The sequence below is a fragment of the Fukomys damarensis genome, unplaced genomic scaffold (assembly GCF_012274545.1).
Source record: "Fukomys damarensis isolate Sample0158 unplaced genomic scaffold, DMR_v1.0_HiC HiC_scaffold_15, whole genome shotgun sequence".
Taxonomy (NCBI): Eukaryota; Metazoa; Chordata; class Mammalia; order Rodentia; family Bathyergidae; genus Fukomys; species Fukomys damarensis.
In genome coordinates, this window is record NW_022900927.1 from 11,788,944 (window position 1) to 11,807,287 (window position 18,344).

The 18,344-nt window shown below is 42.3% G+C and overlaps 3 protein-coding genes across 9 annotated transcripts in view; 1 reads left to right on the top strand and 2 right to left on the bottom strand.

Moving 5' to 3' along the window:
* LOC104873989 (periphilin-1) overlaps positions 1-18,344 on the bottom strand; it is a 282,429-nt gene that overhangs the window by 204,858 nt on the left and 59,227 nt on the right. The gene's annotated exons all lie outside the window — the stretch shown is intronic.
* Positions 1-18,344, top strand: part of LOC104873985 (zinc finger CCHC-type and RNA-binding motif-containing protein 1) — a 179,219-nt gene that overhangs the window by 87,158 nt on the left and 73,717 nt on the right. The window lies entirely within an intron of this gene.
* Positions 15,522-18,344, bottom strand: part of LOC104873987 (periphilin-1) — a 62,074-nt gene continuing 59,251 nt past the window's right edge. For 5 of the 6 annotated variants that reach the window (XM_010640928.2, XM_010640930.2, XM_010640934.2 and 2 more), the window contains one exon: positions 16,330-17,961. In XM_010640928.2, coding sequence (XP_010639230.1) covers positions 17,602-17,961 — 360 coding nt within the window. In that variant the 3' untranslated portion in view covers positions 16,330-17,601. Of the gene's footprint in view, positions 15,835-16,329; positions 17,962-18,344 lie in introns of those variants that run through there. The other variant, XM_010640933.1, reaches the window with a different exon arrangement.

Sequence of the window (18,344 nt, forward strand, 5' to 3'; positions counted from 1 at the left end):
TTGTTCTATTTCTCTCGATGGGAGCACAGGGACTGGGTCGGGTCTCTCCTGGGGCGCCTCCGGGGGCCCATAAGCAGAGCTCCCTTGGGTACGGGAAGGGGAGGTAGTAGAATCCGGGATCTCCCCTTCTTTCGGGGGAGATGGGTAGATGGACTTAACTTCTGCCTCCCCAGGGGATGGTTCTGCATATGGAGGGGGTCTTAACCCGAGGTCAGTAGGCTCTAAGGGGTCCGGCTCCTGGGAGAACACCGGCCTGGGTTCCTGCCATTTTGCAGACTTTATCCCAATTGGTACCATTACCAGAATACGAGAACCGGTGCGCAGGGAGCAGTGCTGCAACCATGCCAGAGGTTCTTCCCAGGCCTGGGCCCGATATTAATATAAGGTCGGGGTGGCCAGGGTGTTCAATGATCTTTGCCCATACTGCCCGACAAAGTCTTGGTTCGAAAGAACCTTCAGCTGGCCAGCCCACTCTGAAGGTGGGCCACTCCAAGTTGCAGAGGGTTCGGAGTTTCCCTCGAGAAAACTTCATTCCATATTCATCTTCCTGCTCAGGGGAAAAAGCCAATTTAAAGTTAGTGAGAAAACAGTCCAATGGGGTATTTTTGGAGCTTGATCCTCCTATCTTGTTCCTAGGAATGAATGTAAGCCATCTATGTAAGCCCCAGTGTAGGAAATGGGGAGTTGCCTAGTGGCCATGAGATCACTCCACCACAAATCTTTGAGCATCTTTCTGGGATCCCTATAAGTAATTGGACGCTCTGAGGAAAGCTGGGGGGCTTTTCTCGGAGTGAATCCTCAATTACTGAAAAACTGGAAACACCTTCAAAGAAAGTCCCTGGATCAGGGGTCGTGCTTAGGGATTCAGTGACTGATACGACTGACACATATTTCTCAGAAGTATCTTGTACAGGTTTCCGCATTAAAACCAAATTTCCCGTAATTACAATTGAGCCAATCAAAAGTGCAAGCAAAAATAAAAGCCAGAGTGATGCTTTCAACCTGAGGCCCATCATTGCTGGAACTTTGTCAAGCAGAATAGAGGAACCGTGGGCCTCACCATAGCAAACCTAAAGGGTACTTTCTGTTCAGCTAGTGTGGTGTCATAATAAATCCCCTTTTGAGCATGGCTATTTGTGCATGCAGAATTTCATCATCTGCACATTTCACAACATCATATGGCATTTTGTCTGTTACAAATAATTCCCAACATTGAAAGGTAGTCCTGGCAGCCCATCTAGTAGGTTTCGCCCCTGCCAAGATCCTCACTATCTACTCCGATGTAGTTCTAATGTAAGAGTCTGACTGAACCAGAGCGACTCCATGTTGACCACCAGGCCACCTCTGTGGGACATCTGAAGGTCAAACTTACTCAGCTGGTTGCTCAGGATCCTTCACCATCATCGAGTTCTGAGTCAGATAAGCCAACCTAACTGTTTACCCTCTTATCCTCTCATGGGGTATTGTGACACATTTCACACTACAGCACCCACTGATATCCTAAGTCTTCTCATATTAGTACTCCTGGGACTTGTCCTTGGGATAGGATTGGCCACAGCAGCTCCTCACAACTACAATTTTACTTCCAGGCTTTTACTCACATTGGCCTATTACCTCATAATCTCACTCTTTGCCATTCTTAATTGCTGGAGACAATAATGGTTCCTCTCCTGCTCCCGTTCTCTCTCTTAAACCCTACCCAAGACGATAAGACTCTCGGTGTGCACCTTGACTCACTCCTGGCCTAACTCAGCCCTCCTTCAGACTCAGGAGTGGTAACCGATCATATCTGCCAACTTCAGGAGAGCCTGGAAAGGCAGGTAATGCAGGGAGCATGAGTCGGGACTAACGGTGGACTAACCAGCTGGTTCAACAGTCCTCTACTAACTTCTTTACTTCCCTTTATGATCCCTTTATTGGTTATCCTTACTCTGTTGGCAGTTGCCCCCTGTGTTCTGTTTTATTCAATCCCAGGTCAGCCACCTCTCCACTCAAATCTCCCAACAGACAGCTCACCAGCTAATACTTCAGGCCGGAGACCTAAGTGAGACCACTGTGTTTACATGATAGCCAACTGACTAACTGCCACGACCACTCCAGTGGAGTCTGCGTGACAATGCCGGTCACCTGGCAGAAACCAGACCCGAGGTATCGTCCCCACGGGGTTAAGCCTCCTGGAAGTCCTTGGCACAGACCGCATGCGAAGTCAGCCGTGAAGAGAATAGCTGGCCTCTCTGCCTACAGTTTGGGGACATTGGGTTCATTTATAATTCTGTTCTATTTTGTCTTTATTACTATTTGTTCATTATCTGTAGAATTGTATTCTGGGCCCAGGAAAGGTCAGGAACAATTAGATGTTCCTAGAGATGGGGAGGTGTTGGGGCACAAGAGGACGGGCGGCCAAAGTGCTGACCCTGAGCCCCGGACTGTGAAGTCCTGAAGGTGATCCTGAAGGTGACATGCTGAAGCCAGTCCTTTGTTTTACAAACTTCCCCTTCTGACTGCGTATAGGTGTGGTCTTACCTTGACTTAGTGGTCTTAGCTTTTGTGATTGTATATAGGTGTGGTCTTACCTTGACCTTGTGGTCTTAGCTTTTACAGTACTATTGTCTATCTTTCTCATGCCTGCTTGTGACTGAAATCACTCTTGAGGTGTGCCCTTGAAACTAGTATATATACACCTAGAGTTAGAAATAAAATTGCAGCAGCTACTACCTTCACTACTCAGTGCTGTGTGGTTTCTGACTGTCGCCGCCGAACCTGCTCCCACCTTTCTGAAGATCCCTGTTCTCCTCGTGAAATCCAGTCTTTGCTCCCCTACGGTCAGTAGCAAGATATCTCTTGTTCTTGGCGAGGAAGAACTAACATAGTGAAAATTGCCATATTTCTAAAATCATTACACAGATTTAATTCAATCCCAATCAAAATTCCAACAGCATATCTTACACAATTAAAGAAAACAATCCTAAAATTCATTTGGAACTATCAGAGATTTAGAATAACAAAAGCAATTCTAGGCCACAAAGGCAAGGCAGGGGGGCATCACAAACCCAGACTTGAAACTATACTATAGGAGACAGGGGTTTAGCTCAGTGCTGCCATTGCCTGCCTCACAAGTGCAGGGACCCGAGTTCAACCCCCCCCATATCAAAAATAAAATTTAAAAAGAAAAGAAAGAATACTACAAAGCTACTGTGATAAAAATAGTATGGTACTGGAAAACAACACAACACAATGAAACCAGAACTGAGGATCAGTGGAACAGATTAGAACACATTTGAACAACTCCAAACATAGCCATCTCATCTTTGACAAATGTGCCAAACATCATCACTGGGAGAAACATAGCCTCTTTAATAAATGGTGCTGGAAAAACTGGCTTTCTACGTGCAGAAGATTAACACTAGATCTGTCTCTCTCACTGATAGGGAAAACTTTAATAGCGAAAATTTAGGAAATGTCACTGGAGACACCTAGTCTCCCACAAAAGTTTTGAAAGTGAAAAGAACCACTGTTAGCTTTGTTGACCAAACAAGCTCCCTTCCCCCTGGCTAGAGTAGGTAAATGAGTCAATCTTAAAGGTAACTTCCCTGACAAAGAACTGAATCCAGGTCAAAATTCAACTGCCTTGCTATTAAGTTTTGGGTTTCAGTAAAGAGAGCTGTGAAAATGCAGGGTAACCAACTGAGTAAGATCAAAGCTGTAAAACCCTATAAAAGAAGGAGTTGTAATGTGTATGGGACGCTAAGCACTATGTAACCCCTAGTGAGCCAGCATATAGCAGCACACATTTCTTTCTACCCTGCTCCAAGATAAGATTAAAACAGTGTATGGAAGCCTGGTACGGGCAAACAAGATAGCGACTCAAGGCCTCAACAGAACAGCCTGAGGTCTGGAGATGAAAGGCCAGGTGCACCGTATAGCTGACTCCTTTAGACAGTGGCAGAAAACTGACCCCCTGACCCCTGGCCCACTTGCTGTGCTTGCATTCCTCTTCCCTTGCCTTTAAAAAACGGTGCTAACCCCTGTGCTGGGCCTCTCTGAGCTGCTCAGTTCTGAGAGCTCGTCCGGCCAGACTAATAAAGGTCTATTTACCAACAAGCCTGCTGTGTTCTTTCCTGGGTGACTCTCGCTGCTCACTGAGCTCCCGGAACCTCGCTGAGCTATAGGTCCCAGCATCTTGGAGGCCCTTTGGGCTGTTCAAGGCTCCCAGAAGTAAGGCCCTGGGTCTTGCATCCAGAGCCATCGTTGGGCTATAGGACTCAGCACAGTGAAGGCCCTTTTGGCTGTTCACCCTCCTGAGTGGAAGTGAGACTTTGGGTCTTCACAGTAACCCAATGGGGGGGTTGATGAGGGCAATGTCATTAGGTCTCATCGATCCCCATTGATGGTGTAAACTTTTTTATTTTACTTCCATTCTGTTGCCACTCTGTGTCACTTGCCAATTCCTTCTGTAACATCACCATGCACTAAGCTAAAATCAAAATAGATCAAGGATCTAAATACTAAAACAAAAACACTAAATCTGCTGGAAGATAGAATAAGTAGAACTCTTGAAGATATTGGTGTAGGCAAAGACTTTATGCACAAAATCCTGTTCACATAGGAAATATCACAAATAATCAAAAACTGGGATCTTATCTTTTAAAAAAGCTTTTGCACAGCAAAAGAAATCACCCAGAGAATGAAGAGCCCACCATAAAAAGTGAAAACAAGTTTTTGCCAGCTGTTCCTCAAAGGATTAATATCTGGAATATATAAAGAATTTTTTTAAAAGGCCAGGCATGCTGGCACACACCTGTAATCCCAGCACTCAGGAGGCTGAGGCAGGAGGATCACTGTAAGTTCAAGACCAGCCTGGGCTACATAGGGAGATCCAGGTCAGTCTCAACTACATAGTGAGACCCTGTCTCAAAAAAACCAAAAAACAAAACAAAAAAAAAACAAAAACAAAGAAATTAGCTCAGCAATTCAAAGACCCAATCTAAAAATGGGCATCTGAAATTAATAGACACTTCTCTGAAGGAGAAATAGAAAATAAATACTTTTTAAAATATTCAACATCACAAAGAGATGCAAATTAAAACATTCCATCTCACTCTAAAAAGATGACTATTATCAAAAAATCAACCACAAGTACCAAGGGTTTAGCTCAGTGGTTCTGCTGCCTGCCTTGCAAGCACAAGGACCCGAGTTCAATCCCCGGTATAAAAAAAAAAAAAAAAAAAATCAACCACAAGCCAGGCATGGTGGCACACTCCTGCAATCTCGGGACTCGAGGAGGCTGAGGCAAGGGGATCGTTGTGAGTTTGAGACCAGCCTGGGCTACACAGTGAGTTTCAGATCAGTCTCAACTACATAATGAGACCCTGTCTCAAATACCCCCTCAAAAAAAAAGAAAAAAAAAAAAGAAATCAACCAATAACAGATTTGGGGAAAAAGAAACCTTTTGCCATTGTTCACAAGAATGTAAAATGGTAGAACCACTGTGGCAATCAGTGTAGAGATTCCTCTAAAAACTAAAACTAGAGTTTCTGTTCAACAGCTATGCCCTTTCTTGGTATCTTCCTGAAAGAAATAAAAGCATTACAGCATAGTGATATATGCACACCCACGTTTATAGTGGCACAATTTGTAATAGCTAAATCTTGCAAATAGCCTAAATACTTATCAACTAACAAATGGATAAAGAAGTTATAGTTTTTTTATAAAATAGAGTATTACTCTGCCATAAAGGATAAGCTTGAGACATTTCTAGCTAAATGGATACACTTTGAGACCATACTCTTAAGTAAAGTAAGTCAGACACACATATTTAAATATTACGTTGTCTGGTGTGAGAAACCAAAAGTGGAAATAAGAACTAAAATGCTTAATAGATACTGGAAAGCGGGAAAAAAATGTTAAATGAAAAGAGGAACAGGAAGGATCAGGAAAGGAAAGGACAAGGTAAACAATATAGAAGGAAAAAATGAAAACAAAGCTGTTGTAAATAAGAAGGAGAAGAGGCTGGGGATGTAGCTTAGTGGTTCTGCTGCCTGCCTTCCAAGGGCAAGGATCAGAGTTCAAACCACAGTACAAAAAAATAAAAAATAAATAAAAAAAAAAAAAAAAGGAGGGGAAGAAGGGTTGAAGGGAGGGGAGAAATGGGAAAAAAAGCAAGATATATCATGTATAGTACAAACTGCCTATGATGCATGTTATCATTATATATGTCAAAGATGTTTTTTGTTTTGTTTTTTTCTGGTACCGGAGATCGAACTCGGCCCCCTGAGCTTGAAACTCGAAACCAGTGAGCTAATTCCCCGACCCTTTTTTTTTTTTTTTTTTGGTACTAGGGATCAAACTCGGGTGCTTACACTTGTGAAGCAGGTGGCAGAACCACTGAGCTAAATCCTCGGCCCTCGGCCCTATTTTTTGATACTGGAGTTTGAACTCAGGACCTCACACTTGCAAGGCAGGCTTGGTGCCACTGAGCTAAATATCTGGAGCAAGGATTTTGAATGTAACACCCCCAAAAGTAGTAATTCTAGTAGAATAATGTCATCATGGTTGTTAATGCTAAAATATTATATTCCCCTTAATCTTGTTACTATCTGTTAACCTTCTGCAGGAATTCAATTTTCTTTCTTTTTTTTTTTTTGTACTGGGGATGGAACTCAGGACCTTGAGCTTGTGAGGCAGGGAGCAGCACCGAGCTAAATTCCAGGCCTAGGAATTCAATTTCTAAGATGACTAAGATGCATAACAAGATAACATTTCATTGTTGATACTACGTATTTCATGGTACTTAATATCTAGATAAGATTATTAAATTAAACCTACTATTCCCATTTTAATACTGTCCTGATGTAAACAAATTTTCTCTTCTGTGTTAAAGCACTGAAGTTTGGAGATAACAGTTAAAGATAACTAGGCTAAAAGGACAGCCAGTATTTTGGTCCTGGCCCTCCACATCAACAAGGACCCAGGACATGAGGGGAACGTTCCATAAGATCCTACATCTCTGATGAATCTTTCAACTTCCCAAGCAGTGAGACTGTTGGACCCCAGAGAACAAGAATCAACCAATGCACAGTGTGTCAATAAGGTGTACCACAGGGCTGGGGATTTAACTCAGTGGTTCCACCTCCTGCCTCACAAGCTCAAGGTCCCGAGTTTGATCTCTGGTACCAAAAAAAATCCCAAAAAACAAAAAGGAGTGTCACAAAAGAAGAAAACGTCTCCCATGTCAAGTAAGATCATGACCTACCCATTCTGGTGGCTCACACTGACAGAGGAGCTGAGAGGCTCTACACATTTCCAAAGTAATGCCTGAAGGCCAGGGATTTAGCTCAGTGGTGCACCTGCTTGGAAAGCACATGGTCCCGAGTTCAATCCCTGGTATGGGAAGAAAAAAGAAAGTAATGCCTGGGGGGCTGGGAATTTGGATCAGTAGCATATTGCCTGCCTGCCTGGCCAGTATGAGGTCCTGAGTTCGATTTCCAGTACCAAAAGAAAAAAGTAATGCTCAAGGAGATTTAACTGACCTTGATATGTAGGGAGAGGTTAATTTTGATGAATATAGGTCTCATTCTGACTTGGTCTTAAACACCCATTGGAAAAATATAACCAAAAGATGTACAAAAATAATACTGTAGTAATAAAGGCTAGATCCAGGGGGATCCAATCACTGACCCCTGCTGTCAGTTTCCAGCTATACCTGGAGTTGACCACTGTTATGGTTCAGTGAGGCTAGAAAACTACAGAAGAAGCTATAAAAGCCGTATTAAAATTCCTTAGCTGAAATTGTCTTTCAAAGCCAATGAATGCTCCACTTTCTTACAGAAAATGGAGGGACTTGCGCCCTAGTAAGCGAAATTTGTTGTCATTAGATAAATAATATATATAAAAAAGATAAATAGCATAGATCTTGTGGAGAAAAAAAAAATCTTAAAACATCAGACTTACAGATATCCTCATCAGAGTACACAGCCCTGGGAGCCATGTGGTTATAATCTCTATTTCAGTCCCTTAAGAGGAATGTCTGGATGTGGCTTACTTCAACCTGCTTTTCCATTCTACCCTCATGTTTTTACATACTTTGATCTCTTGGAAAAATTTGTTTATTCTCTCCTAGAGGCCACCAAATTCCAAATGATCATGCAGATGGAACCAATGGCAAATGTGTCAGACTCCTATTACTGGTATCCACTACATCAAACTTGTGAAGGGCGGGGCCAGGGGTTTAGCTCAGTGATTCTGCCACCTGCCTGGAAAGAGAAAGGTCCCGAGTTTGATCCCCAGTACAAACAAACAAACAAACAAACTCATAAAGAGAATTCATAACCCCTAAATTACAATATAAGTTCTATCCAAGGCCCCTAAGATTAGCTCTTTGGAGAAGGTACTTCTCAGCCTGAAGTAGCTAGATTGAAATTGCCTATTTTCCCCTAACCAGTTATGGCTACCACTTCACAGGAGGAAGAATTTAATAGAGAGTTAAGTTAGATAAAATTAATATACAGTCAAAGAAGGACTGGGCTCCCAAAGATACCAGTGAAAAATACAGAAATCAGAATTGTGCCAGGAGGTACAAGGCCTGGAGATTAAAGTAGCAATGCTCAGACTTGCATAGTTTCCTAATGGATGAATGAAAATCTGAGATTATACTGTAATTGGTACGACACAGTCCACCAAGTCCAGATATTCAGCACTTAGATGGGTGACCAGAACATCTGGACTCATTCCTGTTTCAAGGACCATAGACAAGGCAAGTTAATAATGCTAACCATAGGACCGTGTACATGCCCTACTTCATTAGACCAATACTAGTTTAACAGCTTGACTTTTTTTTGGCGGGGGGGACAGGGTCTCACTAGTTGAGACTGACCTAGAACTCACTATGTAGCCCAGGCTGGTCTCGAACTCACAGTGATCCTCCTGCCTCAGCCTCCCGTGTGCTGGGACTACAGGTGTGCGCCAACATGCCTGGCAACAGCTTGACTTTTAATCTTACTTGTTGAATACCTTTTGATCCACGTTGTACTCACATTATAACTTTTCTGCATAAATTACCCCTGACAAAGCCACGACCCACTTCTGGGACCCCTCCTGTCTCTCAGGAGATTTATCTCAATAAACCTTTCCTACTCCAAACTTCTTTGTCCTTTAGAATTCATTACTCAACTTCAGGGGCACATCTAACATCTAGCAGGCTGGCAGTTTTATTTCTCCTATATAAGTACTGGAGACTGAACCTAGGGACTTTGCACTGAGATACATTCTCCTTTTATGTTTTCTTTTATAACAGGACCTCCCTTACTAAGTTGTTCAGGCTGAGCTTGATTTGAGATTCTCCTCCCTGATCCTCCCAGGTGCTGGGATGACAGGTATGCCACCGTGCCTTGCATTTTTTTTTTTTTTTTGAGATCAGAGAAATTTGAGCATTTTATATTGAAGGCTCAGTAATGAGTTTAAAAAATACAACAAGAAAAAATAACAAGGAGTGCAAAAGAGAGGATACCAAACCACAGCCTTTTCAAGTGTGCTCTGTGGGCCAACAGCATCAGCACTGCACATTAGAAATGCACCACCTTATATCTAATGAATCAAAACTTGCATTTTTTAACCAGAAGCTCTGGTTACTCATAAGCAATGAATTAGAACAGAAATGAACAGAACAGATTCAACCATATGAAAGAGAATCACAAGAATCGAGTATAAAGAGATGGAGAAAGGTAATAAGGGAAAAGAAAAAACTATGAAAAAATGGAAATGAAGTGTTTGTAAACAGGGAGGGGAAGAGTGGATGAAGGTAGGGAAGGGACAAGGTGAAAAAATGAGAACCAAGACTTGTCATGTAAAGGTAAGGTACAAGATCCCAATAATGAATGTAACTGTACTGTATACCTAAAATGTACCAATAAACTCAATTAAAAAAAAAAAGAGATGGAGATATTAATTTGCAAATGGAATTGAGGAGAGAATGATCAGAAAAATGTCTTCAGTATTTTCTATTACACATAAATTCATTCAGGGCACAGAGCTTAATATTAGCACTAGCAGTACAATCAGGGTGGGGAGTCCAGGCCCTCTCCATCCACCTGAACTCGGGCAACACATCAGGGCCAATCCTGCTTCCATAGCCTTAAGACAAAATAAGAAAAAAAAGACCGAGGAGGGCTGGGGATGTAGCTCAGTGGCACAGCACCTGCCTGGCCAGTGCAAGGCCTTGAGTTAGACTCCTAGTATCAAAAAATAAATAAAAAACAAAGACCCAAGAAATACCTAAAGCTCCAAACCAGATTTCATGCATGTTAGATTCAGTAGTCTCACATACAGTAACCTTTTCCCCACCCTAACTTCATTAAACATTATACACAGGGTCTGCGTGCCATGCATGTAGTTGTAACAGAGTGAATTATGGAAAACTCGTGAACTATATACCCTTGACATGACTCAGCACCTTGTAAACCATTTGTCAATCATATCCAGAGAAATCCAATGAGAAACACCCAAAGTAGGTCATATACATCATTGTAAGTCTGAGCCTGAGTTGTCTTTCTTCTTATAACCTCACCACCCTGGCACATTTTCCTGTTCTTCAATTTGGGGGGGGCGGGTACTGGCAATTGAACTTGGCTTCATGTTTGCCAGGCAGGCACTATGCCTCTGAGCTAAATCTCTGGCCCTGCCTTTTAAAAATTTCTTTACTTTTTTGGTACCAGAGATCAAACTTGGCTCCTTGTGCTTGTGAGGCAGGCGGTAGCAATAAATCCCTGGCCCTCATTCATGTTTTTGTTTCTGGTGACACGAAACTTCCTGAGTAAAGCACAATCCCTAAGCAATCTTTCTCTGTTAACTTTAATAAATGCAGGTTTTTTTTCTTTTATCATCAGGTATATACTTGCAATTCTTTGCTTAACATCACAAGAATCTGGAATCTGTCTCTCGGACCCATTGCAGTGTATCAAAATGAGTGGCAAAGAATTATGATACCTGCTAAGTAAGTGAAAGAAATTAACTAAGAAAGTACATAAATATTTTTCAAAGATGCGCTAAAAGTCCATATGAGGCTTATGACTAGGAATTTGCCAGGTTTGGGCTGTGATTTTTTTTCAGTACTGCTCAGCAGCCAGGGTATAAACCTGAGTCAGATATGAGAATTAATGCAAGAGCAAGTTGAATTCTGGAAATGTTATAGCAAGCTGAAATAATGCACTAGAGTATCTTGTGTGGAAAGGGAGTCCAAGTTGAGGAAACAGCAAAGGTTTAACGGGTCAATGACTAGAAGTAAAAATGAAGGAACACAGAAAATACTGGAAAAATAGCTATTTGCAGAAACCAGAATAAAAGAATGTCAAGTTTCCAGAGACAAGATTTACACAATTCTCCATGCTATCTGCTTTCTCTAGAAATAGCAAAAACAAGCCAGGTATGGTGGTATATGTCTGCAATTCTAGTATTCTGGGAGGCTGAGACAGGAAGATCAAAAGGCTGAGCTCAGCCTGGGAAACTTAGCAAGACCAGGTCTTAAAATAAAAAAAAATTTAAAAGGGCTGGGGATGTAGCTCAGGCCAGAGGCTGTGTGGATTCAATCTCCAATATATCACACACACACAGATGTAAGAACTGAAACCACATCATTCAACAAACCCAACCTAAGGCTTCCAAGTAATGAAAATAATTTTATTTTAATAGACAGGGTCTTTGGCCTCAAACTCATGGCAATCCTGCCTCAGGATCCAGAGTGTGGGGACTACAGGCATGCACCACCATGCCTAGCTTGAAGTAACTATACAGTTGACTGCTATCCCTATCATTTGCCAAATGAAGCTGGTGGCAGCACCACTAAGCTAAATGCCTGCTAAGGGAAGTAGACTTGATTTGCTGCCCCCTTGAGACATCCACAAGGCCTAGTAACTCTAGGTCTCTCCTTGAAAGAAAGACTCACTTTGTCTTGAAACATTTTGAATATGGAAATCAGTTTTATTTTGTTTTGTTTTTGGCACTGGGGATCGAACTCAGGTCCTTGTGCTTGCAAGGGAGGCGCTGGAACCACTGAGCTAAATCCCCACCCAGACCAGTATTTTTTTAAATAGTAAGAATCACTAAGATTGATTTAAAATGAAATCCACTCCCTTCCTTCCTCCTGATACAGCCTGCATCAGGCAGGAATACCCATGACTGAAGGAGCAGATGTGATTGCTTTCTCTTCTGCTTCCTTGAGGACTGGGGCATAAGGAGAGAGGAAAGGAAGAGGGACACAAAGCTCTTGACTAATACGGTTGGAAGATGTCATCACATTCCAGGCCTTGCAGGAGTTGCAAGCTAACTCTGTCATGAAGTTTTCTTCAAGGTCTTTGGCTGTGTTTATCTAACCATGTGCTACGATTCTTTTACCTCAGTGGTCACTGCTTCTCCTGTTGACTCTCAATCCACTCACACAGACCTGCTTTGAGTGTAGGAAGAGTCTTTCACTTTTGGTAGACTTCCCAAGCTGAAGCACTTTTTAGACTACTGATACTTTTCATAAATATTCCACATCTCATCTCTGACACTCCAGCATTTTGCTAGATATAGTCATCTTTCTTTTTCTTAAACTCAGGGTCCCATGTATGCTGGGCAAGAACTCTACCACTGGGGTACAGGACCAACCTCAGTCACTTTGCACAGAAGCATCTCTCTTGCCTGACACTTCCTCCATAGACTTTGTGTCATGGGATGTGAGAGGATGATAGCCTTTTCTCCGAGAGTGGTAGTCAAAATAGTTTAAGAAGGCAGCTAGTGAAGGCAAGAGTAGGGACAGGAACATTTAGCTAGGAAACTAGATACATGCTAGATTTGTACTAGATAGTATGCAACAGAATCTCAGTCGACAGGAGATTAATGACATACATAGAAAGCTACGGATCTTATGGAATAAAAAAATCTTAGAATAAGCATGTCAGGATTGGTCTATCAGCTTTATGAGATCATCAGGGAAGGATACTGCTTGTTTGGTTTTTTTTTTTTGTTTCTACACCATTTTCAGCACGTGGTCTTGATTTTCAAATTCACAGCATTTAGCAGAATGTCCAACAAATATTAACTGCTTAATAAATATTTAGTTTTTTCTATTATTTGCTTCTCATAGATTATTTTCTTCCATTTTTACTTAGCACACAACTGATAATTATTTTGCCTGTGTGGTGATGGGGACTGATCCAGGGTCCTGACTATGCTGGCCAAACATTCTATTTGTGAACATGTCCTTATCTACCCCCTCCTTCCTCACAAGCCTTTTTTTGGTACAGGACATCAAACTCAGGACCTTGTGCTTGCCAGCCAGGTGTGGCACCACTGAGCTATATTCCCAACCCTTCCTCACAGACTTCAAAACGAGTACTATGATAAATCTTGGATGAGGCCATTATAATGGCATATAAAAGTTAAAAAATTTTTTTTGGCTTTTTGAGACAGGGTCTCACTATGTAGTTGAGATTGACCTGGAACTCACTATATAGTCCAAGCTGCTCTTGAACTCACAGTGATCCTCCTGCCTCAGCCTCCTGAGTGCTGGGATTACAGGTGTGCACCACCATGCCCAGCTAAAATAGTTAAATTTTTGAAAAACCTGGTGTAAAAGCTGTTTCCAGAGTTAAGGAATTTGAAATGTCGTATTTTTTGTATACTAATAAAACATTTTTAAAATCCACATGCTAAATATACCTCTGACATTAGAATTGAGAGCAAGAATATTTTGAACATATGTATCTCTAGCAGTAGTGTAATGACATGCAGATGTTGTAATTTCTTCCCTGAAGTGTGTCTCCTCTATGTTCTTCTTGACTCTCCCTACAACACTGTCTCACAATATCAAAAATCTATTTTCTTTTCTATTATATATGTCAACATATAAAAAAGAAACTTAAATAACTACAACATTGTTTTAAGACTTAGGTTTATTTGTACAGCAATTCCTCAAAGAATGAAACACAGAATTATGATAAAACTTGGCAGTTTCACACTTTGGGTATATGCTTAAAAGAATTCAAAGACTGGAAAGCAGGGAGTCAATATTTATATATTCATGTTCCTAGCAGCATTAGTAATAATAGCCAAAAGGTGGAAGTAACTAAGAAAAGTAGAATATACACATACTGGAATATTATTCAGCCTTAAAAAGAAATTCTAGGCACATGACTGGACCTCAAAGTTCTTACGTTAAGTGAAATAAGGAAAATACTGTGTGGTTCTATTTATAACAGGAATATGGTACAGTCAAATTCATGGAGTGGAGAATGAAAAGATTACTCAGAGACAAGACTTGGTCCAAACACTGAGAGGCCCAGAGCGACTTTCCCGAGAACACCCAGCAAGAGGGAGTTTCAAGGGAGCTGTGCTGAACCGAGAACTCTCTGGCTTTTATTGCAGGAAACACAGAAAGATAAACAGTTTGGTGTCAAGGCACGAGGCGTGCTACAAAACATTTTTTTGTTAAGCTAAGCAATTTATTGGGAAGGGAAAAGCACAAAGGTCAAACCAAGTATGCTTCCCAAATCTTCTACCATACATTCCAAAGCATTCGTGCTTTTGCCCCGCAATTCCTCTTGTAATTTTTTGTTTGTTTTTGTTTTCTTTTGTGAGACAGGGTCTCACTACATAGTTCAGGCTGATCGTGAACTCACTATATAGCCCAGGCTGGCCTGGAACTCACAGTGATCCTTTTGCCTCAGCCTCCCCAGTGCTGGGATTACAGATATACACCACTACATCTGGCTCCTTTATTTTTCCCCCATTAAGTTTACTGGTACATTTAAAGAAAACAATACATTTATCATTGGGATCTTGTACCTTGACATGATATACCTTGGTTGTTTTTTCCCCATACCCCTGCCCTCCCTTCACCCGCTCCACTCACCCCTATTTACAAAGAGTTTGTTTCTATTTTTTCACATTATTTCTTTACCCCTCCCCTTCCTTCTCTTTTAGCCATACTCTTCCTATTTCAACCTCTCAATTATACTATTTGAACCTTATTGACACTTTTAGTTTTTCACACCAGAGAAACTATTTGGTATTTACTCAAGTGTATCCTATTTATTTCACTTAAGAGTATGGCCTCAGTGTACATCCATTTAGTTATAAATGTTTCGAGTTTCTCCTTCCTTATGGCTGAGTAGTAAGTACTCCATTTTATAGAAAAATCACATCTTCTTTATCCAGTCTCCAGTTGAGGGTCATTTGGGTTGTTTCCAAGATTTAGCTATTACGACTATGCTGCTATAAACATTGGTATGATTCTGTGGTATGATTCTTTTAATTCTTTTGGAAAGATACCCAGCAGAGGGAAAGCTGGGTCAAAAATGGGACCTCTAGTTTTTTTTTTGGGGGGGGTACCGGGGATCGAACTCAGGTCCTTGCACTTGCGAAGCAGGTCACAGAACCACAGAGCTAAATCCCTGGCCCATAATCCTAGTTCTTTGAGGTATCTCCATATTGATTTCCATGGTGGTTGCACCATCCTGCATTCCCACCAACAACAGAGAAGGGTTCCTTTTTCCCCACAGTCCTGCCAGCATTTGTTATTGGTTGATTTATTGACAGCAGCCATTCTTTCTGGATGGCTCCTTTCTTAATTGTTAAACATACACTGCAGAGCACGCGTGCTATTGCCCCGCAGGCTCCTTCATGACTTTAATCATTTACTCCTCCAGCCAACTGTCTCATGTATCCCCTTCTTTTGTTTTAAGCACTAAGGACTGAGGAGAAGAGAAATGTAGTATAGACAGGTATTGGGCGTGTTTCAGGAAGTCATCATAGCCTCAGCACAATGCATTCGTTGGAACAGCACACAGAAAGCTTTTAGGACTGCAAGAAAACACAACAGAAATATTATTCCTATAGCAGTAAGTATCCAGATATGGAAGTTGAAGCCAGAGAGCCAGTTTTTAGGGTTGAGCCAGAAGACAACAGCATTAAGATGGTCTAAAGTAATGTTGTGAACTTCCATTTAAATTTTGTGAATCTTGGCCTTCAGTCGGCCCTGGAGACAGGAAATCTCCCCAGTGAGATCCGTGTGAAAAGCACCCTGGAGCACACACTGGACCTCATGCCAGGAACCAGAGCTGTTACACAGGATGAGTGTGATGCACACAGAGTGACATCCTGCATCACACTAAGTTGAGTGCTCGTCTGGACAGCCTGCTGGTGCTGAGTCAAATGACAGCAGCCTCAAGAGCATCAGGACGTTGTGAGATTTCTTTGTCAATGCTGGTCTGTGTCAGCAACTCAGAGGTAACTTTTTTTTTTTCCTTTGAGACAGGGTCTTGCCATGTAGTTTAGACTATGGACCCTAGGCTGGCCTCGAACTCCAGGTGATCTTCCTGCCTTAGCCTCCAGTGTGCTGAGATTTTTGGCATGTGACACCATGCCTGGCAAAATAGCTGTCCATAGTCAGGCCAGTTTGTAAGCAATGGGTCAAAGTGACTGCTGTAGTTGCCACTGTGGCTGCTAATGCTGTGGCTGCAATAGCAGCTGCAATCAGAATAGCCAGAAAATGTTTTTGTCTGCTAAGTTCAAGGGCTGAGGTGACTTGCTCAAGGACAGAAAATTCTGTCCATTCTCTCGCGAGACTAGTGGGGAGCCAAGCTCTGGCATCATGTCTGGCTACCACAATATGAGTAACATTTAATAGGGAAACATCAGGTTGGTGACAAACAGAGCGAGCCACGTAGCATTCGCTGGTGGGTAACACCAAGGGCTTTCAGAGGCTGATGCCGGTGGCTAGAACTGTATTCTGCACAGGTAAGTTAGTGAGGACTAAAATGTATGGGCAGGAACTCCAATCAGTATATGCTCAGGTGTCACGGCAACCCACATGATGACTTTACTTATGGGCCGAGAGTTGCTAATTCTCACAATATGCGGGAAAAGGGGGATAGCTAAATACCCAGAGATTTTTTAAAGAGGACAAATATAAGTGCCCAAGGAGAGGCGCAGTGAAGGTCCACTGAGTCCATGGTTCCATCATGCTGAGCTGCTGCTATGATTAAAGGATAAGTATAATTCCAGGGAGAGCTAGGCTTCAGCACTACTAAATTGCGAGGTCCCCAATTTCCTAGAGTCAATCTGTGAGAGGAGGTAATGTTAAGGTTGGTGCTTGACCTGAGGTCCATCCCAAATCTGAGCCATCTCCGATGGGCACCCTCAGGTGAGAGCAGGAGGGAAGGTGTCTGCCAGACCGAGGGGTTCCTCCTACTCTGACACTGTTATTTAAAAAAAAAAAAAAAAAAGTTGATGACAGGCTCCCTCCATTCAATTACCTCCTTTGAAAACACAGTTCCTACACTAGAGGGGCCAGAAGGGAATGCGACAGCTACTATCAGTGATGTTGGTGACCACAGGCAAGAAAAATTCTTCTGCCAAAAAGTACCTCTCCTGATGTAACAGGTACCACCCATTAGAATAACCAGAATGGCTGCAGTCCCTCTCACAGTCCCACAAGGGGCCAGGAGGTGGCAGCCAAGTTTCACCTGTGTAAGAGGTATCATTACAAGGGGGAGGGGTTTGCACCACATCTCTCCATGTGACCATGTCAAAAATGGGTGGGGTAAGAACATGGGCCCAGTAGACCACTTACTTACTTACTTGAGCTAAATGTACCGGCAAGCTCAAAAGAATAAGGGACCTTTTTACCTGTGCAGCCTTGGAGTTAGATGTGATATGCGCTATCGTTGCAAGAAACAGGTTTTCAGGAGTGGAAGGTGTTCCCGTGATTTGGAGAGTTTGCTCAGCTTGATTAGTAAGCTTCTTAATGTCTCCCCAGGTGGGTCCTGAAGCATGTGTCGTAGAGGGCAGGGGGCCCATCCTTTTCCTCTTCCTGCTTGTTCCCGGGGGAAGCTGTATTGCCAGCTTCTGAAGCTCCAGGAGAGGATTGCTTCCCGACTCATTACACATGGTAGGGATGCACAGCCTTTGCAGGAACCCAAAGAAGGCCTATGGGTGACAAAGCGGATGCATAACCCCTACCCCAAGTGAGCAATTCCATGGGGCCCAACCACTGTGGATCCCATAAAGGTTGTCAATAAAGAACCAATGGTCACGGTCCTTCCTGTGGAGGAATAAACTATTTTCCACTGCTTTGAATCCATGTGAGTCACAATTTTAAAAATTTAAAGAATGCTTTATACAATTATCCCTTTGGTAAAAGTCTGTCTACCATATTAAACTTTTTTTAATAATTGAATTTTGAGGAGCCCATTGGCCCATTCTATCATGGCTTGTCCCATGGCGACACACTTACCATGTCAGAGTTGGGAGAATGCTGGAAAACAATTGGAAGTAATGGCAGGGCAAATTTCTATCTTTTCTCATGGAAT